Source organism: Sparus aurata, chromosome 12, assembly GCF_900880675.1.
Source record: "Sparus aurata chromosome 12, fSpaAur1.1, whole genome shotgun sequence".
Taxonomy (NCBI): domain Eukaryota; kingdom Metazoa; phylum Chordata; class Actinopteri; order Spariformes; family Sparidae; genus Sparus; species Sparus aurata.
The window spans coordinates 19,860,828-19,886,243 of NC_044198.1; the positions used below are offsets into that span (position 1 = coordinate 19,860,828).

General features: G+C 40.0%; 4 protein-coding genes across 8 annotated transcripts; 2 read left to right on the top strand and 2 right to left on the bottom strand.

Annotated features, from left to right (window-relative positions):
- Positions 1 to 623: 623 nt before the first annotated feature.
- Positions 624 to 4,006, top strand: LOC115592813 (kynurenine--oxoglutarate transaminase 1-like). The gene is made up of 12 exons (XM_030435974.1): positions 624 to 824; positions 1,321 to 1,468; positions 1,626 to 1,775; positions 2,008 to 2,094; positions 2,213 to 2,338; positions 2,599 to 2,719; positions 2,805 to 2,881; positions 2,962 to 3,051; positions 3,159 to 3,345; positions 3,459 to 3,535; positions 3,634 to 3,720; positions 3,837 to 4,006. The coding sequence occupies exons 1-12, from the start codon at positions 772 to 774 to the stop codon at positions 3,888 to 3,890; spliced, it is 1,257 nt and encodes a 418-aa protein (XP_030291834.1). The 5' UTR covers positions 624 to 771; the 3' UTR covers positions 3,891 to 4,006.
- Positions 4,007 to 4,846: 840 nt separating this feature from the next.
- spout1 (SPOUT domain containing methyltransferase 1) lies at positions 4,847 to 8,704 on the top strand. Its single transcript, XM_030436787.1, has 12 exons — positions 4,847 to 4,989; positions 5,073 to 5,112; positions 5,515 to 5,628; positions 5,719 to 5,878; positions 5,976 to 6,065; positions 6,143 to 6,192; positions 6,403 to 6,533; positions 6,827 to 6,899; positions 6,992 to 7,090; positions 7,279 to 7,381; positions 8,039 to 8,186; positions 8,370 to 8,704. The coding sequence occupies exons 1-12, from the start codon at positions 4,942 to 4,944 to the stop codon at positions 8,454 to 8,456; spliced, it is 1,143 nt and encodes a 380-aa protein (XP_030292647.1). The 5' UTR covers positions 4,847 to 4,941; the 3' UTR covers positions 8,457 to 8,704.
- On the bottom strand, positions 8,700 to 17,471 carry st6galnac6 (ST6 (alpha-N-acetyl-neuraminyl-2,3-beta-galactosyl-1,3)-N-acetylgalactosaminide alpha-2,6-sialyltransferase 6). Of its 4 annotated transcripts, none has more exons than XM_030436790.1 (6): positions 17,343 to 17,471; positions 16,743 to 16,830; positions 14,101 to 14,295; positions 12,217 to 12,629; positions 11,767 to 11,874; positions 8,700 to 11,384 (listed from the first exon to the last, which is right to left on the bottom strand). In XM_030436790.1, exons 2-6 carry the CDS (start codon positions 16,764 to 16,766, stop codon positions 11,198 to 11,200), a joined length of 927 nt encoding a protein of 308 aa, XP_030292650.1. In that variant the 5' UTR covers positions 16,767 to 16,830; positions 17,343 to 17,471; the 3' UTR covers positions 8,700 to 11,197. The 4 variants fall into 4 exon arrangements, with proteins under 4 accessions (XP_030292650.1, XP_030292651.1, XP_030292652.1 ...); XM_030436791.1 differs by having other exon boundaries at positions 16,743 to 16,826; positions 17,343 to 17,463; XM_030436792.1 differs by having other exon boundaries at positions 17,210 to 17,359.
- Positions 17,472 to 18,825: 1,354 nt separating this feature from the next.
- st6galnac4 (ST6 (alpha-N-acetyl-neuraminyl-2,3-beta-galactosyl-1,3)-N-acetylgalactosaminide alpha-2,6-sialyltransferase 4) lies at positions 18,826 to 25,393 on the bottom strand. Of its 2 annotated transcripts, none has more exons than XM_030436788.1 (5): positions 25,277 to 25,393; positions 24,080 to 24,223; positions 22,151 to 22,560; positions 21,574 to 21,681; positions 18,826 to 21,476 (listed from the first exon to the last, which is right to left on the bottom strand). In XM_030436788.1, the coding sequence occupies exons 1-5, from the start codon at positions 25,358 to 25,360 to the stop codon at positions 21,290 to 21,292; spliced, it is 933 nt and encodes a 310-aa protein (XP_030292648.1). In that variant the 5' UTR covers positions 25,361 to 25,393; the 3' UTR covers positions 18,826 to 21,289. The 2 variants fall into 2 exon arrangements, with proteins under 2 accessions (XP_030292648.1, XP_030292649.1); XM_030436789.1 differs by lacking the exon at positions 25,277 to 25,393 and adding an exon at positions 24,336 to 24,841.
- Between the last annotated feature and the right edge of the window lie 23 nt (positions 25,394 to 25,416).

The following is a 25,416-nucleotide window of genomic DNA, read 5'->3' on the forward strand; positions in this document are numbered from 1 at the left end:
ATGTGGGTAAGATGCAAATTGCACACATGCACTATCTCAGCTGCATTCTGAATAGAAGCGGTTTGAGGCGAATTCGCGACAATAGGCGTTAAGGGGCTAAATATGGAAATTATGCAAGTTTATGTACTTTTATGCATTTTGCTCTTTGAATAGGTTGTTTGTTCCCCCTAAGCGCTCGTTTCTGACGATTTTAAATGCACAAAGCTCAGTGTCAATAAGAAAATGGACAGCCATCATGAATTTTTGCCCCTGTTGAGATTACAAAATGCCATTTTTCTGCCAGGTGCAGGAATATTTCCTCTGAATATCAAGTGTTAAGTGTTCATTTTCATCTTCAGTGTTACTGTTATCGAATTTGAACTTGGGGCATGTAAGCATATGTGATCTGGACCCATTGTGTTTTCCAGCTAATAGGCTTATTTTGAAATTAAAAAATGTAGGCAGGAAAAATGAATAATTCGCCGTGTTCAAACTCCTATTGATTAATGCCAGGGGTCTGGGAGAATAAGATAGGAGTTTAAGATAATTTTCACATAAATGTCCAGGATCAAGGTGAGGTTCATGAAGTATGATTGTGAATGCAGGAGACCTGAGGACTTCTTCCACCTCTGTCATATAAAGGTACAAAAGGTTAAACAGTCAGGAGAAGGTGGGGTGTAGGTGACTGAATGTTTTGACGCTCAGAGTTCAATAAGAAAGTATCAGCAGGTGGCTGCAGAAGCTCAGGTGCTTCTCTTTTGATAATCGCAGCTTTTTAAATCTCCGATAATCATGTCAGGACGACTACATGCGTGCGGAACAGACGCTGTGGACAAAAATGTGTGGTGAGTGATAATGACACAGGTGGACTTTAGACACTTTGACACCTGTGCTGAGCATGAGTTTATGAGCAATAAACTACAAACGGTCAAGAAACTGCTCTCTTTAGTGGAATCTAAACTGTTTGGTGTTTCAAACCATTCACACTGAAAGAAAAAGGTTTTTGAAAAAGGAGCAATTTTGGTGTTCATGCTTGTTAAAACTCTGGGATTTTGTAATCCTGAGTAAAGCCTGTCGGGAAGCTGTGTCCTTCCTCTACCGCTCGGGACATTAATGTCTTCATCGGCTAGACATAGCAGTTTAAACCCAACCACCGTCCTGCTCCTGAACTGCATCCTCAAGTGTATTGTGAATTGTTGTGTTTTGACCCTCAGGGCAACAGTACAGATGGCTCAAAAGGCTGGAGACATGCCACTAGATGTTTGTCATAGATGTTTCTCATACTCCAGACAACTGAAATAATGTCATCACAGTGGTTGACGGGCAGTTTTGCACCAACAGGGTTGAATTCACACAACTGGCAGCAGACTACAAAGCAGTGAACCTTGGACAGGGGTTTCCTGACTTCTCTCCTCCAAAGTTTATCCAGGAAGCTTTCTGTAAAGCCGTGTGTGGAGGACCGTTAATGTACCAATATACCAGACCATTTGTAAGTGGAAATACACACCTGGTCACGGTTTTATCTTTCAGTAAATGTCAGAGACGCATGCTCATGTTTAGTTCATGTTCGAAGAATTCATAGGACAGATGGATGCAGAACAAACAGTGAGAGTGACCTTCAGTTCTCATGTCATTTCTCTCCTCAGGGCCACCCTCCTCTCGTAAGAAGTCTGGCTAAATTCTTCAGTAGGATTGTGGGACATGAGATAGATCCTCTAGAAGACGTCCTGGTCACAGTTGGAGCTTATCAGGCTCTCTTCTGTGCATTTCAAGCGCTGGTTAATGAAGGCGATGAGGTATGAATATGTCATTAATGCAACATTTTCCTTTTTTCCATGACGTGAACAAATTATGTTGGTGTGTTTTCAAAACAAAAAGGTTCATTGTTGCTATTTTATTCTGTTGTGCGGTTTATTCTTCCGGTTCCATATTGGAAAAGGACGTTTTTTTGGGTGAATTTCTCCTAATATTACCTTAAAAACACAAATAATACAAACAGATATGCTTTAAATGGCACGTGTCTTTCAGGTGATAATTGTTGAACCGTTCTTTGACTGCTACCAGCCAATGGTGAAGATGGCCGGAGGGAAGGCGGTGTATGTACCTCTGAGGCCGGTGAGTGGTTGACACACGCACATCACAATGCTTACAATCTTTTGACAGCCTTGGTAACATTTGTTTGAATTTATACAACAACTTTTAAAGATTTTTATTTTCTTTTGTTACATTTAAGAAAGCTGCGAGCGGAGCCGTCCTGTCAAGTGGAGACTGGGTTCTTTCTGCTGAGGAGCTGGCCAGCAAATTCACTCCACGCACAAAAGCAGTCGTTATCAACACTCCCAACAACCCATTAGGCAAGGTAAGTGTTTAATGTTAAAGCTGGACGGTTTGCGCAACCATATTTTTTTGGCCTTTATATGGCTTTATTGACAGATCAGCTGAAGACAGGAAACAGGATGAGAGAGGGGGAGTGACACGCAGCAAAGGGCCCCAGGCCAGGAGTCGAACCCGGGTCCGCTGCAGCGAGGACAAAGCCTCTGTACATGGGACGCCTGCTCTACCAACTGAGCTAAACAGCACCCTAGCATCTCACTTATTTGACTGACACTTTCATTCAAGGTTTACAAGACTGAAGAACTCCAAATGATCGCTGATCTGTGCATCAAACATGACGTGCTGTGCATCAGCGATGAGGTGTACGAGTGGCTGACTTATGACGGAGCCAAGCACGTAAAGATAGGTGAGATCCAGACAGAGCTTGACAGAATGCACGCACAATATAAAGATGCAATACTGATATAGTTATTATATTGATATATGTACAGCCAGCCTCCCTGGGATGTGGGAACGAACTGTCACTATTGGCAGTGCTGGAAAGACCTTTAGTGCGACAGGCTTGAAGGTAACGCACAGATTGTCTGAATATTCAGGTAATATGTTCTTCTTTGTTTAACTTTGTTATCACGACCTGCTTCCTCTCAGGTTGGCTGGGCCATCAGCTCTGGGCAAGTCATTAAACGTCTCAAAGCCATGCATCAAATGTCTGTGTTTGATTGTGCAACGGCTGCTCAGGTAAACCCAATAATTCCTTAATTTTCACATATGTTTCTGCACATGATGTCCTGTTTCAGTCCTGTGCAGCTCATGTTGTCCTTCTCATCCATTGCTGCCTGTAACAGGAGGCAGTGGCTCAGGGATTTGAGAGAGAATACGAGGTGTTTGGGAGTCCAGAGAGCTACTTCCAGCAGCTGCCTGCGATGCTGCAGCTCAAGAGGAACAAGCTGGCCTCATGTCTGGAGAGTGTGGGTTTGCAGCCCATCATGCCACAGGGAGGCTATTTTATCACCGCAGACATCTCCTCTGTCAGTGAGTGAAGAACATGCGCATCTGTTACTGATAGAAAATCTTTTCTTCCTCTGCTTCTTCTCTGGTTTGTGCTCTCTTATTATTTTTTACCTCGGCTTTCTATTTTCCTTCAGAGGTGGACTACAATGACCAGAGCTCTGTGGACGAGCCAAACGACTTCAGATTTGTTAAATGGCTAACTAAAGAGAAGGTAAATATCGCTTTCAGTTAATACTGAACTGCATTTTTTGAATAATATTACAGTTTTGTCTCACTTTTAATTGTTTGATTTTGTTTTGTTTTCTGCAGGGTTTGGCAGCAATCCCTGTCTCTGCATTCTACAGTCCAGAGCACAGCAAGGAGTTTGACAAATACATCCGCTTCTGTTTTGTCAAGGTAAACGAAATGCAATTTATGACATTGAATTTAATCTTAATTAGATTTTCTTTTCTCTTTTTAATAGTGTTGCTTTATGACAGTCCTTCCACTCAAACTCTCTCTTTCTCTTAAAGGAGGACTCCACTCTGGATGCAGCTGAGGACATTTTGCGGAAATTCAATCAGTGATATAGCCCACAATATGGATTTAAACCTCTGGTGAAAACCCACTTGGCTAACATACCTTGTAAATATTTCTGTGCAATATCGTTTTTTTTTTTAATTTATCAATAGAGTATCAATGTACCTAAAAAGTTTAATAAAGACTTTCACAAATCCACTTCTTTGTTACCCTCTTCTGTCCCAATGGCCTCGTAGACAAAGTATCCGTCTCAAAAAGCAATTTGAATGTCACAGTGGAAAAGCAATTCCCCCGAAGCATGGCCCCTTTACACAAACTTGGATTGTATATAACACTTTACAACTTTTTTTTTTTTAATTATTCTTATTTGCAGTAAAGGAATGTGCCATTCCTGGACTGATTTCCAAACAGAAAGAATAAACAAAAAGGAATGGATTTTCTAGTAATAACAGATCACAATGAATACATTCCACTATGCCAACCTGACCAACAATTAAGGTAAACAAAGTTTGCAGAGTTGAAGTTTGATTCAGAATCAAGCAGAAATGCCAATTGTTTCAATACTTTCAGCAGTCTTATGATATAACATAATTTAAGCCCATTGGTGTCCTGTGTTTCAGGAAAACAGATGATATATCCGGTCCTTCTAGTTTAAGTATAGAAGGACAAAAATATGTATATTCCAATACTAATGTTAAGTCACAAGCGTGTTTGAAGGAATCACATCAGTTCAAATAGTAAAGCTTTTGACATTAATTAGCCAGTATCAACCGACTTTTATTTTGAAATTCCGATAGCACACGGGGAGAATGAAGTCTTTGCTTTCTTCTGGTATTAAGAAAATAATTAAGCATCAGCCAGTCGGGAGGGCAATTGTTTAAACTGTTTTTGCAACATTTTTGCGTTATACTGTATTGTACTGTAGAACAAGAATCAAGGTGAGCGCCTTATAACAGTGGAGGGCAGTGTCACGTGCCGTAACGTACAGCTGGCCGGAAGAAGAAGAAGAAGAAGAAGAAGAAGAAGAAGAAGAAGACGGAGAAAAAGAGGAAGAGGCAACCCGGAAGTAAATAAACTTCACATGTTGTGCGTGTAAAAATGTCCACTGGAGCTGCAGTGAAGAGACCTAATTCCATGTCCACTCAGGTACTGTGAGGCTATAGTTTAAAATTAAAAATAACATTGTACTTTCTCTGTATCACTTTTAACGTGTTTCTTGATTGCTACAGGTCGGGGAGAGAGTGGACTGGAAGAAAAGGAAAGCAGAAAGTGAGTAAACGGCTAGCTTAGCTCACACGTTGCTAACAGCTTTTAGATGAATGCCATCAGTTTGCTTTGATAGATCATTTGTGGTGCGATGTTTTATTTGCTATAAGGCTCAAAATGTGTCAAAGCGTCTTTACCCGAAAGTGAATGTGTGCATTCTGATTGTTGTGAGTGACTTTATTATGAAGTAAAAATATACTTCATGTACTTTAACAATTATTTGTTAAATAGTCATCTACATATTACTCTAACAATTTAGCCTCATAGGTCTTTTTATAATCTGTACAAGTGATGTTACACATATCTACTGAATACTTTCTCTTACCCAGAACTTTTTGAATGCATCCATTGGCTGCAATCAAATTAAATTATTATCCTTTATCTTTGATTCTCCCTCAACAACAGTAAATGAGGCTAAGAAGCAAAGGAAAGAGGCCAAGCTGATCAAAGAGTTGGATAAGCAGAAAGAAGAAGAGGCTTCAGAGAGGGAACAACTGGAACAAAGCCAGAGCAAAAAAGGTAACTGACTGTCATTTTATTTACTGTTCATAACTATGTGCGAATAGAGTGCTGTAATGTGTGATCTATACATGTATCTGTGTCTTTAAGGTCGGGCTTACACGGTGAGCGTGGCCCTGCCAGGTTCTGTCCTGGAGAACGCTCAGTCCCCTGAACTTCGTACATACCTGGCCGGACAGATCGCCCGAGCCTGTGTCGTATTCTGCGTCGATGAGATCGTCGTGTTTGATGAACAAGGGGAAGATGTCAAGTAAGTGAACTTTGGTCGCAATTGTTGGTCAGCAGCACTCCTCAAACAACTAGAAAGCTAAGAGAGATGATTTTGCTTTTGTCTTTTTGTCTCACAGGAGCGTTGAAGGAGAATTTAAAGGTGTCGGGAAGAGAGGACATGCTTGTATTCAGCTCGCCAGAATACTTCAGTACCTGGAATGTCCACAGTAAGAGAGAATGCTTCTATAATCAGTTTCAGTTTATTTTTATCAGTTTTTTTTTAACAGATTTTCTTCTCCACCAGGTATCTGCGCAAGTGTTTTTTCCCGAAGCATCCAGATTTACAGTATGCAGGTAAATGTCCAAATTTCCTTTTCACGCGTTCATTAACAGCAGAAACTGTAAAACGGACCCTGTGGGTCCTTCCATAGACAAAAATGAGACAACTGCATCCTCCCCAAATGTCGCTGAAACCGTAGATAGTGCTTGATACAAAATGCAGCAAGCAAGCAAGGGTTTAAGGTATATTAATTGCCTCTGTTTTATTTGGCTTTTTTCTATCAGGCTTGCTTAACCCCTTAGACAGTCCTCACCACATGAGGATGGACGATGAATCAGAATATCGGGAAGGAGTTGTGGTCGACAGGACGACGAAACCAGGTCGAGGCTCGCTAGTCAACTGTGGAATGAGAAAGGTGAGCGTGTTTAAATGGAGGTTACCGTCATCTGTTGATGGATGCTATGTTAAAGATATTGTTGGTATTTTAAAAAAGGAGCCTGTCGGGCATCATCTAATTATTTTCATTCTGAATATTTTACCCAGTGAGTTTAAATGATTATAAAATAGTGAAAACGTCTATGTTTTGTGCAACCAATAGTCCCAAATCAAAATACATTTGTACTGTCATAGACGATGTCAATTATCAAATTTGTCACAGATTATCATTCTGTCGATCTGACTGAACGAATAATCCTTCCTCTGTCACAGGAAGTTCGGATCGATAAACAGCTGAAATCTGGGCTACGAGTCACAGTTCAGCTCAATAAGACTCAGAAGAATGGTAATGTTTGTCCTTCAAACTTTGACCTATTTAATGTTCTATAGATGTTTTCTCTATGCAAAGTTCTCAGTGCGTGTTTCCATCCCCCTCAGAAAGCAAAGTGTATAAAGGTACGGTGGTGGCTCCTCATGTGCCCAGGACTGAAGGAGGTCTCTACTGGGGTTACAGTGTCCGCCTGGCGTCCTGCCTCAGTACGTTTCCTGTGCTCACAATACACACCTATCAATCAAACATTCATTTCAAGTTACTTTAAACATATTGGAAGATTAAGAACCAAATGGCACTTCTTTTCACAGTAATAATATAATAATAACAATAATAATAATAAACCCACTGTGACTGCTTATTTATCCTTATTGCTGTGTGTTTGTTGATGCAGGTGCAGTTTTCACAGAGAGTCCATACGAAAACGGATACGATGTGACTATAGGCACGTCAGAAAAAGGCAGCAACATAGATCAGACGACTCTGTCACCATTCAAGTAGGTTCAGTGCTAGTAATATCTGAGAACTGTTTCATATTCCATGCAAACCGAACGGGAATGTTTATGTGATGTTTGGTCCAGACAGAAACAGCTACTGATTGGAATGGCATGAGATGTTGTAAAGACATCTGTCAGGATTAAAAATACCGACTTTAGTGATCCTCTGACTTTCCATCTAGCGCCATGAGGTGGACATCTGTAGTTTTTTTTAAGTGATATTTTTCTCAGCGGCTTAAAGCGTTGGCTTAGCCTCTACATCTGCTGTGTATAATTGCATTGAATAATTTAAGTGATAAACCTGCACATATAGCCATCATGGGTCCAAAACATTGCTTAATTTGGCTGAATTATAAAAGTCAGAAGCGGCACTAAATGAGGAGTTGTTCAAGAGCTGAAAGAGTTGATTCTACTGGCTGAGCTAAAAGCAAAGAGCCAGAAATTCATCACAATTAATTAGTCCAACTCTTTGTTGTGTTGTGTTGTTTAAGACCAAATGACTGTAAAACTAATACCATTAGCACCATTCTCACTGTACTTTGTGTTTAGTGCGCATGTTAGCATTGTCATTGTGAGCATGCTGATGTTAACATTGAGCTGTCAAGCACTGTCACTGGTATTTTATTACTTAAAACCTGACCTTTCCCCACTTTTTAGGCATCTTCTGGTAGTTTTTGGAGGTCTTCAGGGACTGGAGGCCAGTGTAGACACTGACCAAAACCTGGATGTGACTGACCCCAGTGTGTTATTTGATCTTTATCTGAACACGTGTCCCAGTCAGGGCAGCAGGACCATTCGCACAGAGGTGAGGACGTGTATGACATATTAGTTGAACCGGCAAGCACTGCGTGACAAGATACATTTAGATACAAGATACTTTTCCAATTTGTGTAAGCAAATGCTTAATAGCCTGTACTAAATCATGATTTAAAGTGTCTGTGCTGCTCAAGCTGTGTTAATTTATCTTCTCCTATTTACTTTTCCACAGGAGGCCATCTTAGTCTCCATGGCGGGGCTGAGACAGAAGATCACAGCTGCCTTTTCAGACGTATCCAATGGTTTATTGAAGAGTTAGCGATGAAGAAAAGTAAACAAAGATGGTAGTAGATGCTGGTAGATGTTATCGTCTGTTGAGTTTCTATAATTGGACCTTTTTAAGCATTGCATACTGTTAAAACATCACATCACACGCATCAGTGCAGGCAGTGCTCAATACCCATCATCAAATTACTCCTTGTTTTCATCATCATTGTGTAAGTCTTTGTTCCTGAATGAGTCAAGAAATGTACATATTTAAATACAAGTTAATTTCACAGACTTGAACTGACTTGCATTTTATTTTTCAAAGCATATCATTCGCTCTTCGATAAACAGTACAGAGCTTTGCATGAATAATGGTGTTGAGACCATCACGACAAGGACACACAAATGGCACTGAACCTCTGAGTTGAACACGATGGTCAGCTTCTGGTTTCTGAGTGAGTAGGTCAAACACATGCTGGCATTAAGAGAGAGTGAACCATGTGAAAACTGGGAGATTTAGTAGTGCAGCAGTAGAAGCCTTTACAACCTTTCGGATTGTGTTGTGGATGCAGTCACTTCCCAGGTGCCACACATGCGGCATGCATCTACCCCTTATCAGTAGTATTATTAATGTTTAATTTACCATCATCAAGACAAAAAGCCAGGCACAGATTTCATGTTAACGGCAGGTTTATACGAGGCCTCAGGGCTTCGGGTGTCGACTAAACATTTTCATTTGTCGTACCAGTGTGCCTGTGATTCAAATGTTCAGTTTTTAAGCAATTGAGATTATAGCAAGTTATTGTTGCATGTGATTTAAAATGAAGAGAAACATGCATTTCCACTCATTTTCCTGTTTAGAATTATTTATATAATGTGTTAAGAAATTTGTATAAAATGTGTTATTGGGTGCACCTAAATTATGCCCTGAAATGAAAAAATAGGGCGCACCAGTGAGCCGGGAGCCCCGGGCCTGCAGTACTCTTTTGGGTTATTTGTCTGATGACTGAGTGATCGGTGAAACTTAGTGCAGTACGATACAACACTCCTGCAATACATCCTACTTTTAAAAAAAATCGATTGAGAGGAGTTTTTGGTCATGCCGGAGCCTGCAAGTTGTGGTGCTGTTGAATTGTTTTGAGTTTCGTTCACAAGTGAGTCTACCCTCGGTGATTTATAGTGGGTGGACGATATATTCTAGAAACTGTGGGTGCATCTGTGTTCAGTAGATCTTGACTGTGCTCCTTTATGGTCCTCAGTTCTTAAATTTAGCATCCTATAAAATGAGTGACATTAGTATTTCAGGCTAGTATATCAATAAATGTAGCGGGCAGTTTAATCTTGGTAAAGTACCGTTAACAGTCAGTGTATTTCGAATGTATTTTCTTCCTGTTCTTTACTGACCAAAGGTTTTAAACAAACAGACAACGCGGGCTTCTGATCACAACTAATAGAACACATGGCGTCCGTATTGACGAAGAGCCTCTCCCGAAGATGGAATTTCATAAAAAATATGTCTACAGATAAATTATTTGCAAAAAGCAACAGCAGTTGCACCTCTCTCTGTTTCACGATTCTACAATTAAAACGGAAATGTCCCTTTTTAATTTAATAGTGCAGTCTTAAGAGTGACATACGTATACCTAACAAGACCACGTGGACTGTTTAGACTCGAGTTGCATGCCACTGAGGTAAAAAAGTTCATGAGGCGACAGATTCATGTTTATAGGCTAATTTCACAAAAACATTCAAACGAATATCCAGTGCAGCAAAAATATTACAATACAGTACGATCATCTTTCAAAACGAGGGTATATCAAGATGTAATAACTTGAGAGAAAAGTGACACATAGTTTCTGCAATATGAATGAGTCAATCTATTACAAACAGTGGTGTAGCCTTCTGTCAGTGCTGAATCAACTTAAAATCCCTCAAACTGAAGGTGTCTATGTGGTTCGTCCTCAGTAATACTGAAACTATAGCTGGAACCTGAGCCTCATAAATATTTTAGTTACATTAAACATGGTAAACAAGCGTTGAATCCTTGCTCAGATTCTTATTAATCCATTATTTCCTGATTTTATTCACAATTTTGCCAATTGTATACTCTTATTTTGTTGTTTTACGGATCTTTATCTTAACATATTTAACACTGATACTTTTGCAATTTTTCTTTTAAAATGTAATTTTACAATGTTTTCCTTGATCAATCCAAGATACTGAAACAGTTCAGGAGCTTGTCTGCATTGCCCACATACTCTGTTGGGCTCCAAGGGTACATTGTATCTGTAGGCTGAATTAGTGATCTATTGAATGTGACTGCATTAACTGTGGAGTATAATCTCTTTGTAATGGAGAGCTTAAACGATATAGTGCTCTGTAGGCCACATGTATGTATAATGAGAATGCTTGCTGATGTTACCCCCTCCAGCGTGGGAAACATAAGTGCATTTTCAATACATAATAACAAAAATATTATAAACATGTAAAAATTCATCTTTTAAAGTTATCTTACTTTCTATTTACAAAACACGGGTTAGTAGCCGCGTGTCCATGTGGAATACATGTGGTTCTTTTTTCTCCTGCGACAGAAGACATTCCTGGGCGTCTCCTCATTCGTCAATCGGTCCAATAATAGTTTTTCTCTAAAGGACTTTCATCCTCAGTAGTAGCTGTCATTCATCGTGTGGCTGTTTGAAGGCTCATTCAGGGGAAGTTACGATAAAATCCACCTCGTGGCGCTTTTCATTCGAGCCTCTGTGAGACCTCTTTGTTGTTTTCACTCTAGTCTCATCACCATTTGGGATGAATGAAGGTGATGTTGTACTGTTTTGCCCAGCGTGCGAACACGTGTTTCTCAGTAATAAAGCGGTGGTGGTTCCCTCTACGGCCGCCCTCGTTCTGGATGTAAGTAAGACATTCATCGGAGCCCCTGGGCTTGTAATAGTGATAGGGCATCTTCTTGCCTCCAGGTTTTTTTCTGGAAAAAGAAGGGATTTGATATAATTAATACGTTTAACCAGGAATGTTCAATAATATGGCAACTAATGGGTTCATAGTAGGGATGCATTATTATAAATTAACAGCCAGAAATGTGAAAATTTATATTATCAGTTATTTATCGGTGTGATGATGCTATTTTGACCCTATCATGGCTAGGTTTTAGTTGTAAAAGAGATTTTAATCTCAATGTGACTTTCTAATCAAACAAAGTTTACATATATATTTCTTACCCTCAGGTTCGCATTAACTACAGGTTATGAACTTCTATTGAAAATACAAAAATTTGACATTTGACAATTTAACATTATTGGTGTTTATAAGAATCTACACAGGTTGATTAATGACATCATTATACTCACGCGCAGTGGTTGGGCGGCACCATCCCATAAACTTTGATATTATCACATATCTCAATGGCGATGACCATGGTGAACCAGCCTGTGCTCAACCATGAGTGTGATTTTTGTCTGAACAGAGAAACCATCAAAACAAATGAAAAAACAACAAACATTGTTCGTGAAAGTGATAATTTTTAAATAGGGGTCTGAAACCCAGTTTAAAATTTACTCAGGTACTCTACTTAATAACAATTCTGAAGTACTATTACTTTAGTTTTCTTTTTTTCCTTTCACTCCACAACATCTTGGAGGCAAATGTTGCATTTTTACTTTTACTTGTATTTTCGATACTTGAGTACATTTAACATCAGATACTTTAAGACTTTTACTCAAGCATTATCTGTATCTGGGTGACACTGCCAATACACAATAAAATGTCATTCACATTACACTAGCGCCGTAAATACTCACCTATCTCTTCCCGTTTCCCTTTGAAACAGATTGTCAAACCTGCGCATCTTGCTGGCTGTGATGCTGTAGCACGACAGGTTGCTGTAGGTCATGCTGACTCTCTGGATTAACCTGTACAGGGTTCCTTTGGATTCCTTCCCAATCTTGTTCGGGGGTCCCCAGAAGATGATCACAGGGCTGTTCTCTGTCCGCTGTAGCAGCTCGTTAATCTTCCGGACCACCCGGAAAACACTGGAGTGGGCTACGACCCTCAGAGAGGTCTGGTTCCCGACATCACTCTCGTATCCCATGGTGGGGGCGTCATTCATACGAATCACACACTCCGTACGGTCGATCTCTTCTCCTGCTCCAGTGCCCAGGACATGGCTGGAGCTTGTCACCAGTGCACAGTTGTGACAGTGTAGGGTCATATTCTTAACAAAAAAAAAAAAGAAAGAAACTTTTTACACATACATGATGCCAGGGAGAATAAACACTAATTACTTTAGTCAGTCAAACTCTTTCCTAATCTGTGCAATTCTCTCCGCATCAACTGGATTCACTGTCATAAAATTAGATATCCATGGTTCCCAGGAAATTAAATACTACTTGCGATCCCTTTGAATTTTCTTCCGCAGCCACTGTGAGCTTCACAGTTTTTGTCAGTTTTATGTCTCCACAACAAGATGAATCGTACTGACTTTGGCGATCTGATTAAAGGTGACCCAGAACTTGCTGGAGGAGGGATTATTTATTTCATCTGGCCCAGGCACGACTCAAGATGCCCCCAGGCAGAGCTGGAGAATGTTGCTGGGGAGAGGGTTCTCTGTAATAAACTGCTCAGACCGATTTCAGATAGGCCGACGAAAAAAGGACGACGGACCATCATCAGGACAAAATCATAATTTGTTCAGTACTTCAGCCACAGATTTTCTGCACATTTTAAACAAATAGAGATGCTGCTTGTTAAAACACAGAACATTCATACAGAACATCTCCAACCCCCTTGTGCATGAGCGCGACAGTCGTTGCATTAGGATCAAAGTTAGTGTTGCAGTGTGACAATATTTCAAAAAAATTGACTTACTGCTGAGGAACAAAAGGTATTTCAGCACTTTGTGGACCACCTGAGGAGGCAGACAGTGTTTGAGCGTAGGATGTCCCTTGTGTTGGTGATGAAATAAACTATCAAATACAACTGAAGTCTACTAATTCATTATTTCAGCCTGCTTGAGATATTTTTAGGTTGTTTTAATGTATGTGATTTGCTTATTTTGTCCTCAAAACGTTGTTGTTATTTTACATGATTATTGTCTATCACATCACAAGCACATTATCATCCTGGAAACCGCTGAAACATTGTTAAACCTAGCGTTTAGCTGGAAGCACCACACGGATTGGCTGTTTACTCGTATACATACACGTTATGTAATGTGCATGTAACTGGGTTAAGACTGGGTTATGAGAAAGACAATAGGCAACAGGCAGAGAGAAAAAAACACTCACTGAAAAACAAAACAGGAAGCTGCTATCTGGCTCACACAACCTCTCGAACCATCTTACAAAGGGTGGCCTCCATTTTATCCCACTATTTTTCTAATGACTTACATAAGCTGCAGCTGCCTCCTTTTGTTAAGTGTGCACTTTGTTTCTTGTTGTATACCACTTCACTTCTAGTATCTCTTTTATGCACTGTGGGCAAACTTAATAAGAGTTGTGTGCAGATTACTCGCAAGGTTTGTAAAGCCATTAGCCCACTGCAGCAGTGCTGGATACGTTTCACTTCTGCCGCATCCTTCACCACCCCTCCACTGATACATAGTTACGTTTCCATACATGCAAACTAGTATTGAAATCAGACCCAGTCAGATCAAGTTCCGTGATTGTGTGTCATTCATTAAGTACCTTGTTCCCATAAACTGGCACATATCCTTCTCTCCCAGACCACTTCTTCAGATCTGTGGCCTTGAGCGCATGATTTGTAGCCACATGGAACGGAGCGTAGACGTCATCCATGACATTATTGGAGCCATACAGGATGAGGAGTGTCATGAGGACGAAGATGGCCACCAAGATCACCATCCTGTGGCTCTGCTGTCCCTGCAGTGTGAACAACAGTGATGGAATGTAACTGAGGACATTTACTCAGGCACTGTACTTTATACCTTCACTGCACTACATTTAATTTCAATTAAATTCTTACTACCAAGCTTTATTTAACAACTGTAGTTGCTTTACAAATTTAGACTGTGCATACAAAACATATGAGGTGCTTGTGAAAAATGATGCATTGTTGTAGATTAAACTACCAAGAAGTGCATAAAAATAAATCTGAAACAATTAGACAGCTAACAATATGTACCAGCAAGTATTCTGAGAGAGGAGCTAGTCATTTAACTTATTTTTCATTCATGCAGAAATTCTGCATGGTCAGAGCTTTTCTAAGATGAGAATTTACTGCATTTCCTTTTCCTAAATTATCCATCCATTTATTCTTTGAAAGGGCTGCGGTGGGTTGGAGCCAATCCAGGCTGTTACTGGGCAAGAAGCAGAGTACTTTGGACTGTGGGAGGTGAAACCCACTAAAACCACTGTGTCTCCCTTAGACTTAAATTACAGTGAAACAAGCAATTTGAAGATGTCACTGTGCACCTGTGATGGCATTTATCACGACTTTCAACCTTTTCATTTATACCACAAAATTCATCTTTAGGGGTTGTCCCTGCAACCATATCAGTACTTTCTCACATTAACATTACTCACACTTACAAACAAATCTGGAACATAGTCAAGAATAAATATAATAATTTATCGTAGTCCTTTATAAAATATCTTAAAATGAGCTCCACCTTAACCATTTACAACAAAAAATGCTTTGTTATTGTATTCAGAGCAATTTTTTTTATGTGCACTTTTAATGACGGTATATAATTTCATTATTTATAGTTGCACTCTCTTACTTGCTGCTGCACAACTATTTCCTTTATAGACCTTATAGTAATTATCATTAATAATTGATACATTTATTAATAATTAAACATGAGCTAAAAGGTATTTCACCATTAGCAAACAATTAAAGCTTTTATAAACCATTTATTAAGCAGCAGGCTTGGGGAATAATCCTATAGAACACGCACTCGTCTTTATTTGCATTATATTTGGTATTGAGGCAATCCAAAAGCAACGTAAAGTAGTTAAAAATGATATTTCTTTAATACTGTGATACTTAGATTACTTTACGGACTATTTTAACAGTAAATTAATAACTATATCAGAATACATTTTTAAAGCAACCCTCCCAACCCCGCTAAGCAGTTATAGAGACAAGATAAGATGAGCTACGCAGCATGCAAATGAAACAAAACAGTATGTAGCAGCGCGAGGCAGGAATAGACTAACAATAAGATGGAAATTGAATAAAAACAAATCTACTCAAGTAAATAAATAGAAGTACAATAGAGTAGAAATGCTGTATATCCACATTAGTTGCAACCTTATAATGGCCATCCAAACAATGTTTATAGATTGTGAGGAATGAACTAGTTTTTAATTCAGTACTCAATGTACGGTAGAGAACACATCAGGATGTGAGAGGAGGGGAGATTCCCCTTTCCCGATTTTCCAATCTCAAGGGTCATAAAGTCAAATGAGGGGCAACTGATTTGCCTGAGATGTTCACAGGAAGGTAGATATGATGACATTTACTGCCCAATAAATCATCTAAACATCAAAGACTCACTGCCATAAACATCACACAGCATCAGAGCGTCATTGTTTTGGGAAGAAATGATTAACAACCGTCGGAAAATTATGTAACCCCTACTCTGTTGTTTCTTTCAATCGGAAACATTTGGAAGACTCTAGAGAACACCTCGGGTCTTCTCTCCATGCTGTATGTAATAAAGAGATCTGATTCATCACACTGAGGCTGAAATTCTTCAGAGAATTAGCGACGCTCTACCTCAACAAAGAGAATTAGGAGAAGATTAACTACATTTGTAAATCATTTACTAAGTAAAAAGGACTTCAGTCAGAAAACAGAATGCAGGAGGTGCTGCTCGGGTGTCGTGAACGGTGTCCCTCTGGCGCTCATCAGTTTAAGGATCTAATTCTTTCAAAACTGCAGAACAACTCTGGGGCACTCAAGAGGGTAAAGAATTAAAAAGCCTTTAATTAATCATGGCTGTCGAATCATAACATCACTGAAAACCTGCCAACGCACAATTACTGATATTACAGATATCAGTTGCAACGTCCCTACAAACAATTGCTTAACAAATACATGGTTTATACAGCATTTCTCCTCACTATTAATTCAAGTCTAATCAACTATGAATTTACAATTGTTATAAAGTGTGATACTGAACGCATTCAAAGCCCGATTTATACTTTTACATCAGTAGACACTTACAGCACTTCCTCCACCACTAGTAAACAGTAAATCCATTGATAATACCTGCATGGATACAATGCAGCTTGTGCTTACAAGAATAATAATGATGATGATGATGAAGGGCAAGAGGTCTGAGGGCCACACCCTGACTTACCTTGCCACTGAGCTTGAGCCCCATGCTGCTTTCTGATCAGGCTGCTGTGTACCAACACAGTGACAGCGACTGCAGACTGTCATCCTACCTGACAGGAGAAGACAAACACACAGTAGGCTTAGGGAAAAAAAAAAAAAAAAAAAAAAAAAACAAGAAGAAGAAACTAATTCTAAGGCACGACTTTCCAGCTAACGTCAAAACATACCTACATTTACATGTAAATAGGTATATTTTGTCGTTAAGTACTGATTACTACATTTTTTTATAACATGTCGATGTTTAAATAATAAGTGAAGTATTTTACAATAATTCTCATTATAAATACACGGCGAGAGATGCTAATTAACAGACAGCCTGGTTAAGCTAGCTTTATGTCATATTTCCCGAACGCGACAAACATGAAAGACAATTAAAATGTTGTTGTTCTCATTTAAAAAAAAAAAAACACCACACACACACATACACACCATCCTACGCAACCACTCGACTCTCGCTGTTCACACGCCTTTGCTGAGAATATTAATAAAAAAAAAACAATAACCCGCAGGTATGATTAAGGTGTAAACTAACGCGACAGATCACAGTGTTAATCCTCTGTACCGTCTCATGGCCTCTGCGGTCCTGCTGTTTGAGGTCTCCCTCGGATCTCTTCTTCGTCCCCCATCTTCCTGCGCCACTTGCTGACGTCACCAGCACGTCTCTCACTGCAGCACGGTGCTAGTGTTGGGGGCTGTCCAACTTATCAAGTGACCTTAAATTAACTCATTACGGGGAGGAAAAAACAAAAGCAAACACGCCTGTGATATGTTTGTATTCTTATATATTATTTGATAGGTCACCCTTGAACTGGATTAATTTTTATTTGAGTCAATTAATGGATTATTATGGGAAAATAAGATTAGGGATATTTCTTAGGGATGTTCTGGAAAGGGTGAGGGATTTCAAATATATCCTTAAAATTATTCATAGAAAATGACGTTACAATTGTCTCTGATCAAAATTCAGTCGTTTTCTTCTCACAAGCCACCCACAGCAACAAGGTCCCGGGTCTGAGACCTGTCTGAGGCAGGAGTTTACATGTTCTCTGCATGGGTTCTCTCTGGGTACTCAAGCTTCCTCCCACCATCCAAAGAGTGCAAAAAAAAAAAAAAAGGTAAGGTTAATCAGTAACTCTAAATTGTCAGTTGGTGTAAATGTGAGTGTGAATGGTGGTTTGTCCCTATATGTTAGCCCTGTGATGAACTGGTGACGCTAATACATTTGCTACAAAATACTCTTTTCAAAACCTATTGGGATGCTTCTTTGTCACATTTTAAAACAAGTCCCCATCTACTTCAGTTGGTTAGGCGAACGCTGCAACGCTGTTTTGATATGAAGCTCTTTCATGGCCAACGGAACTCCGCCTGACTTTGCATGTATATCAGTGTGAAAAGCTAAGGACCTCATTTATCATTTGATTTGTATTTTAACGGCCTTCTGCAAAGCACCTAGTAACTACAGTGATCAGATAAATGTAGTGGAGGAAAAAAGTAAAACATTTGCCTCTAAAAGGAAGTGGAGTAGAAATACAAAGCAGCAGAAAAGGAAATACAAGAGTAAATTAGAAGTATACATTTTACTCAAGCACAGCGGTTGGGTAATTCCACTTACTTACTTTCTTTAATGACAGTGTAAATGGTTCTGATCTTGGCTGGTGTTGCAGTGTTAGATGTCTTGTGCAATTGTGTTTGACTACTGTCTGCAAAGCCAATTGCCCCACAGGGACATTAAAGTTGTGCTCTGCTCTATTCTACTCTAATCGAGGGTTGATTCACTGTAATTGATGAGTGAATGGATTACACATTTACAAGATGTGTGAATGGATTACACATTTACAAGATGGAAACAATGTACCCCATTTAAGGAAGTAACAGGTGGTCAATTTTAAGGAATGATTATAAATATCCTAATGTCAAGTTTCACACACTCACTGGTAGTGAAACCATCAATCCAGCACACTCGGTCCTCGGAGCTACGATGTGTAGCTACAAATCAAGTGGTCAAAGGGGACAGAAAACTGGTCGAGAGTCTCACACACAAGCAGACGGCATCTTACAGCAAATTTATTCATGTTGACACCCATCAGCAGTGACCAGCGGTCAAGTTTACATTCAACAGTTCACAGCGTAAGTAGACTATTCATAATTACCAAAATCTAAAAAAGAATACACTTCGACAAAAAAAAAACATCTTGACAGTGAAACTCTTTGACACAGTAGTTTGCTCGGCAGTGCAAATACTATTACAGTCTTTGGAATTCATCACAAAATCAGCAATAAGCAACTGACAAGGCAGCACTATGTTTTTCATTGTAAACGGGCAGCACAATATGAAGGGTAAACACTTTTAAACTTGACGTCAGAAGACAAGTAATTCCTCGTATGTGTTTCGTTTCAGGCCTGTTGTCCTCAAAGTTCAGGAAATGAAACTCTTCTCATCTTTCTGTAGATTTCTGTCAAGAGGCTTAGGATAGTCACACAGTGGTGGAACACCAGTGCAGTGATCTCATCAGCATTCCAGGAAATCTGCTGGGGCTCCATACCCCTCCCCTTGAACACAGATATTAATCACAAAGACATGCAGGCTCTGTTTCTATCCTCTTATCGTCCCCATTGTATTTAATCCTGCAGGCTGTTGTATCAGAGGACTGCTGTCTGCGGCGGACTGCAGACCTCTCTGCAGAAGTTACATTTGATTACTGGCTGCTCTGTTAGGGTGAACACAGCGTGAATCCCTGCGCTCCGTCACTCATGTTACAACACTGCAAACTGATCCCTCTTCGGGGTTAAATGGCACTCGGCGCACATGAAATGTTTCGGTTAAACAAAAAAGCTTCCAACTATTTCTACGTCAAACATTTAAACACTGTAACTGGTTGTAGTGAGGGTAAGCGAAGGGCATGAAGGTTCAGTGTCACACTTTACAAAAATAACAGTTAGTATTTCATGAAGAATTAAGAGTCAGTCCGAAGCTGTCTGACCGGTATGTTCACGTGGTTGGCTGTCTGGTGTACGAGCATGAGCAGCTGCTGTAGAGTTGAGGCCCAGAGCCAACAAACAAAATGTGCCCAAAGAACAAGCCTGAAACGGGAGAGACGTCATCTCAGGAAGACTCAACTTACAGGCAAAAATACTGACCAACTTTACAGAGAGGAGAGCAGGAAACACAATGCAGTAAACATAATCTATTGGTCGATGAATCCACTATGGGTATTTAAAAAAAATGATTTTTTTTTTTAATTTAACTTTCTTTATGCTCCATAAAGAGAGTTCCAGCGTGTCAAATGTTATTTTGTCGTTAAGTACTGATGGTTGTTAATTTTGGACCTGCGACTGAACAAAACAAATCATTTTAAATACGTCAACTTGACTTTTAGGAATTTAGGATGAACATTTTTGACGATTCGGTGGACCAAATAAAGAACTGATTACTTGTCACCATTATCGTTAGTTGTTGCTCTACACAACGCACTTCCTGCTGTATAGAGTAAAAGTGCATTATTTTGCTGCAAGCCAGACAGCAGCATAACATGAACATTGTGCAGAATAAGACAGGAAGTCAAGGCACATATAAATAGAAATCAATAATTGTAAGCTTTGGTATAAACTGGTTTTAGTGTCTAGTTTAGTGGCTTTATATTGTTCTTCAGTCTCTACACTGACATATGGCTATACATACTGTAGCAGAAGTATTCAGTAATACTGAGGGCGGTGCTTTACCACCTCTTACCAACTAAATACTGGTATATTTGGGACCCAATCTAAAAGGACCCAACCATGAAAAATTCAGTCAGTATCTAGTCATCCACATACCGACTGAAAGTAGGGTGAAGTTTTTTTAGTCCATTAAGCTCCTCTCCGGAGCTTCACAGCAAAACAGTGCTGCAGCATTCTCCTGAACATCTGAAGTAGATAGGGACTTGTTTTACGAAGTAAAAAAAACATCAGAATGGCAACAAAAAAAATTGCTTCATACAGCTTGATAGGCATAATCCAAGTCCTTGAAAGCCCTGCGATCCAAAATTGATTTGAAATGACCTCATGTATACCAATGAGACACAGCTGAGCTTGTGCACCCACTGTTAGATGTGGTCTGAGCTTACATTTTAGCTTAGCAGCTACATTGAAGATTTAGGCTTCAAAGGGGGTGTAAATATTATCTTTTTCAAATCGATTTAGAATCTCTGGACATTTAGAGATTTAGATTACGTGAGACAAGATTTATGCGGCCATTTTAGGATTATTATTTTCAGTTTGTTTTTTTTTTACGTTAGAAAACAAGTCCCCATCTATTTCAGTTATTTAGGATTATACCGCAAAGCTGTTTTGCTTTAGATGGTTGCAAATGTTTGTATCCACAGTGAGCCACTATCAGATGAGGCCCTTGTCAACTCAAGTTGATAGGCTGGTTAAAAAAGTTCTGCTCGGGCAACACTTCGTCAGCAAAGAAGATCAAAAGCCAGCGAACGTGAATACCAGCGTCAGAGAAGGAACATCTTCTGGCCATCTTTAGAGGCTCCAGGTGGGGTGTTTAAACTCCATCTTGTGCCGTGTTGCCCATCTGGCATAGATGGCCTTCTCGGTGATGAAACGGTGACCCCCGCGCTGCGTGTGCTCGTGGACTCTGTACATCCTGCACTCGTCGATTCGGTTCCTCTCGTAGTAATGGTACGGAACAGCTGTGTGATTGGCTCGACTGTCGGGAGGGGTACAAGAGACACGTAAAAGATGACTGACAACACTTAATGATTGAAAAAGAAAGGCTGAGCACAGATCATTAAGCTGATTCTCACCTGCAGTAGTTGTCGTCGATCATTCCATAAACATGGATGCTGTCACACATGTCTATGGCCAGAATCATTGTGAAGAAACCGGTGCTGAGAAACGCCCCCGTTTTCATTCTGAGAAAGAGACACCAAACATCTGTTCTTAAAAACGTATCTTTAACTCTTAAATTAAGAAAATACCAAAACAGCACATTGCAGCATACTCATTGTAAATGACCCCAACACCGGCGGTGGATGTAGTTGACCTGACTCATGTACAATTTAGAGATACTTGTACTGCATGTGACTATCTCCATTTTAAGTCTCAAGTCTTAAGATGCAAAATTAATTTCTTACTTTACTACATGTATTTGATAACATCAGTTTTTTAGTTACTTAATAAATCACTTGATAAAGTTTGATGCATTTGATTGCATTATTGTAGATCAAGTATGGAAGTATCTTATTTTGAAGGGAGTTTTGTGACAAAGAGTAATTGACAGTAAAAAGGGTAACAGTTAAGGTTAGTATGGTAAAAAATATCATTAATTAGACTGAATCACGGGATGCGTTTCAAAGCTCAGACGCTAACATCATACTGTACCTGTTTTTTCCAGTTTCATTCTGAAACACACTATCACAGTACTGAATCTTCTCTCGGGTCACTGCGTAGATGCTGACGTTTGGATACTTCTTCGCAATTTTCACAAGCGTATTGAAGACACGTCCTCTCCCGTCCTGTCTCATATTCCTTTCAGGACCCCAGACCACATATGTGGTGTCCGCCAATTGCTCGAAATAGTAGAGCTCGTTTCTCACCAGCAGGGGAACACTGGTGTGAGACACAACCCGAACACTGGTGCGGCTCCCTACGTCTTTCTCGTACCCCACTGTGGGCGCGTTGTTCATCCGGATCACGCATCCGATGTTGTCTATCTCCTCTCCAGCACCTGCTCCAAACATCTGACCTGAGCTGGAGACCAAGGCACACTGGTTGCAGTGCATGTCCAGGAACTGTTAAGAGAGATGGTAGAGAGTTGTTTTAGGTTTTGGGTTTGTGTGCCTATAAATACAGGAAATGCATTCAAACTAGCGCTCATCTTATTTCAGCGGCACATCACTGGAACCAGAATGTTGCAAGCATTCCTCAACAGCCGATTTTTCATGTGATTCCATGTGACATGAGACAGTGGTGACCAACATTTATTCATCAGACGTACCTCACTAGGCTGTTAGATGTTTTATGTACAGCACTTTGTCCCAGCTGCGGCTGCTTAAAGCGCTTTATAAATAAAGTTGAGTTGAGTTGAGTTGAGATGAACACAAGTTCCACTTTATCAACACCAACGGTCATGACGCAGATGTGCTCCCTGGGACTAATATTTAATACGATGTTATTCAACACTAATAATTATATAAAGGTGGATGTAAAAATGCATGTTAAAATATCTTCTCAATGTTTTTGATTTGGTTAAGTTTGTATTCCAGCTGGAGTGGCAGAAGATAGAAGTTCCAGCCTCAAGCTATTCATTATCAAATTAATTTAGCTGATGCTTTTATCCAAGGCCACTTACAATGAGTGCATTCAATCAGGAAGACAGAAACGAAAAAATTGCAAGAATCAGGCAGAACAAAAAAAGCTCTGTTTATCGATTTCTTTCAGCCCACTGTAGATTTTCTGTGGGCAGTGTGGGCAGGGGAAAACCCACTCTCATCCTGTGTAGGCCCACTGTGTGTGAGCGCAAGCAGGGCCCGCTGGAATTTTTGCCCTTTGGGGCCCTGAAAACCCATGTGGTACCACTGTGGGAAAGCACACTTTGGGCCGACAGCACAATAGAATTATGATTAGAACCGTTACTGGTGTTTTGTTTTTGTGCAGTAACCATGTTCATTAAATATAATGAATCTGTAATTAGGATTAAGCAGGAAAAATGATACATCAGAGTGATGCGAGGAGTCAATCAGGTTAGGAAAAGGGGGATTTTAGTATCACTTTGCATCTTAACAAGAGAATGCAAAAGGTGTTTGATTTTTCAAAACACTTCATGTCAGTGAACAGTCGTTCTTATAAAAATGTTTTAACTCTGAGTATTTTTCTGAATCTCAAAATGATCGCAAAAAGTGTAACCTTGTTATTTTTTTAGGCTTAAACCTTTGAAAGAATGAATGAATACATTTTGGCCCTGCTATGTAAAACGTTTTGGCACCCCCTGCTCCTCGGGCCGGGGATGTCCCCTTTGGCTTTAGTGTACTAGGGCAGGCTATTTTCTCACATTTAATATCATCAGTTGTTAATTCATTGAGGCTATAACCTTCATAATCGAAAATATTTCTCATTTTCAATCCTAAATTGATCAGCATCTGCCTTCAGCAATACAATACCACTAATTCTGGGCAAAACATGAAGCTAGAACAGCACAATGTGGAAAATGGGAAAGATCCAAAAACGATTTTCAGGATCGGTGATGAAATATAACTCTGATCCAAACTTCTGGCAGCTGTATCTTGTGTAAACCCGCTCCCTGCCTCTCACCTGGACCATCCTGTCGGGGGGGATCCTCGTGTAGCCCCTGAGCCCGTTGCTCTGCACAGCGGGCGGAGGTCCATCCCGCCGGATCACATGTCCAAACCAAAACAACAGAGGGAGGCTCACGCTTAGCAGGCACAGCCAGAGGGTCTGCATGGACCGGAAAGGGTGAAACAGAGTCGTTTAAGGTTTAGGTACACACTTGTATTGTAACATCCTTCTGCGTTACACATATAACATGTTATAACCGGCTCGCTCTTACCAAAGGTTTCATATCAAGGCCTTTGGGAAAGCCCTGCTCCAGAGACCCCGGCCACACTCATTTTAACAGCCACTCAACTTGAGGCAGAAGCGACGAAAGACACAGACTCGGCCATGGACGAATCGCAGTTAACAGGACTCATATTTACAGATTTTAATGGCTGATCTCGCTTAATTCTGATGAGAGCTCTCAGGTCCTGGATCCTTCCCCTTTCCCGTTAAGTTTACTTTTCATCGCCCTTCAGATAACAGTTGCTCTATCGTGGTCTGAAGTACGGCAGCATATCTGGATTTACTACTGTAAATTGGCTATGTTATCTTACCCACTTTATTGACAAAGTAGATTACGAATGATTTCTTGGACCTTCCATATATCCGCTTTGTGTTCCTCTATCCAGGGACACAACTTCCGGCCAGATTTTCACTACAACATAGGAAATATACATTTATACAATCTCGTACAGTGTACAGCTCGCACACAGGGTTTTGAAAACTACTGAATTAGAGATATAGGTCAAGGACATTTTTACAAGCATGTCCAAAGATTCTCTTTAACTTCTGAACTGCCTCTGGCCTGCGCATATTTCTCACACTCTTATTCTGAAAGGTAAGCAACAGAACCGGAAACAGTGACCTTAATGAAACTTCGCTGTGCCGCCTTCAAGTGCCATTCGTAAATTTAGCTTTCCACTATACGAAGTCGCAAATTACTGTACAAATAACAATAGCCGGTTGTATACTGTATAAACACGTTAGTTTAATGATTACGGCCTGTTTATAATGGCTGTGCTCAAGTATTGTTCTTGCTCGGTTATAAAAACATAATAACAAATGCAGTTCTCTGTGCCTGACAACGGTGTCTAAAGCAAAACACTAGCAATTGAATGTACAATTTTAATTGGCTGTCTAATTGTTAAGATTATAACAAAATAATTAATTTACCTGTCTTCTATTGTAATGTAATGTTGACACACATATGAACCACAGGAAACTTCTAACAGATTTTGCCTTTTGATTTTTGCTCATGCAGGGACGATGCTCTATGATCTACGACCTGATTGGATCATAAAAGCACTCGCCTC

Excerpts from the sequence above, each read along its gene's own strand:
- st6galnac6 (XM_030436790.1), bottom strand. The coding sequence starts at position 16,766 with ATGGGGCTCAAGCTCAGTGGCAAG. Across the intron at positions 12,630-14,100 it reads TGCCAGTTTATGGGAACAAG|AATATGACCCTACACTGTCA; the intron begins GTACTTAATGAA and ends TTTTTTGTTAAG. Across the intron at positions 11,875-12,216 it reads AGGGAAACGGGAAGAGATAG|ACAAAAATCACACTCATGGT; the intron begins GTGAGTATTTAC and ends TTCTCTGTTCAG.
- spout1 (XM_030436787.1), top strand. The coding sequence starts at position 4,942 with ATGTCCACTGGAGCTGCAGTGAAGAGACCTAATTCCATGTCCACTCAG. Across the intron at positions 7,091-7,278 it reads CCGCCTGGCGTCCTGCCTCA|GTGCAGTTTTCACAGAGAGT; the intron begins GTACGTTTCCTG and ends TTGTTGATGCAG. Across the intron at positions 7,382-8,038 it reads ACGACTCTGTCACCATTCAA|GCATCTTCTGGTAGTTTTTG; the intron begins GTAGGTTCAGTG and ends CCCACTTTTTAG.
- st6galnac4 (XM_030436788.1), bottom strand. The coding sequence starts at position 25,360 with ATGAGCAAAAATCAAAAGGCAAAATCTGTTAGAAGTTTCCTGTGGTTC. Across the intron at positions 24,224-25,276 it reads TACATTACAATAGAAGACAG|ACCCTCTGGCTGTGCCTGCT; the intron begins GTAAATTAATTA and ends CGGTCCATGCAG. Across the intron at positions 21,477-21,573 it reads ATCGACGACAACTACTGCAG|TCGAGCCAATCACACAGCTG; the intron begins GTGAGAATCAGC and ends CCCTCCCGACAG.
- LOC115592813 (XM_030435974.1), top strand. The coding sequence starts at position 772 with ATGTCAGGACGACTACATGCGTGCGGAACAGACGCTGTGGACAAAAAT. Across the intron at positions 2,095-2,212 it reads TGTATGTACCTCTGAGGCCG|AAAGCTGCGAGCGGAGCCGT; the intron begins GTGAGTGGTTGA and ends GTTACATTTAAG. Across the intron at positions 2,339-2,598 it reads CCAACAACCCATTAGGCAAG|GTTTACAAGACTGAAGAACT; the intron begins GTAAGTGTTTAA and ends CTTTCATTCAAG.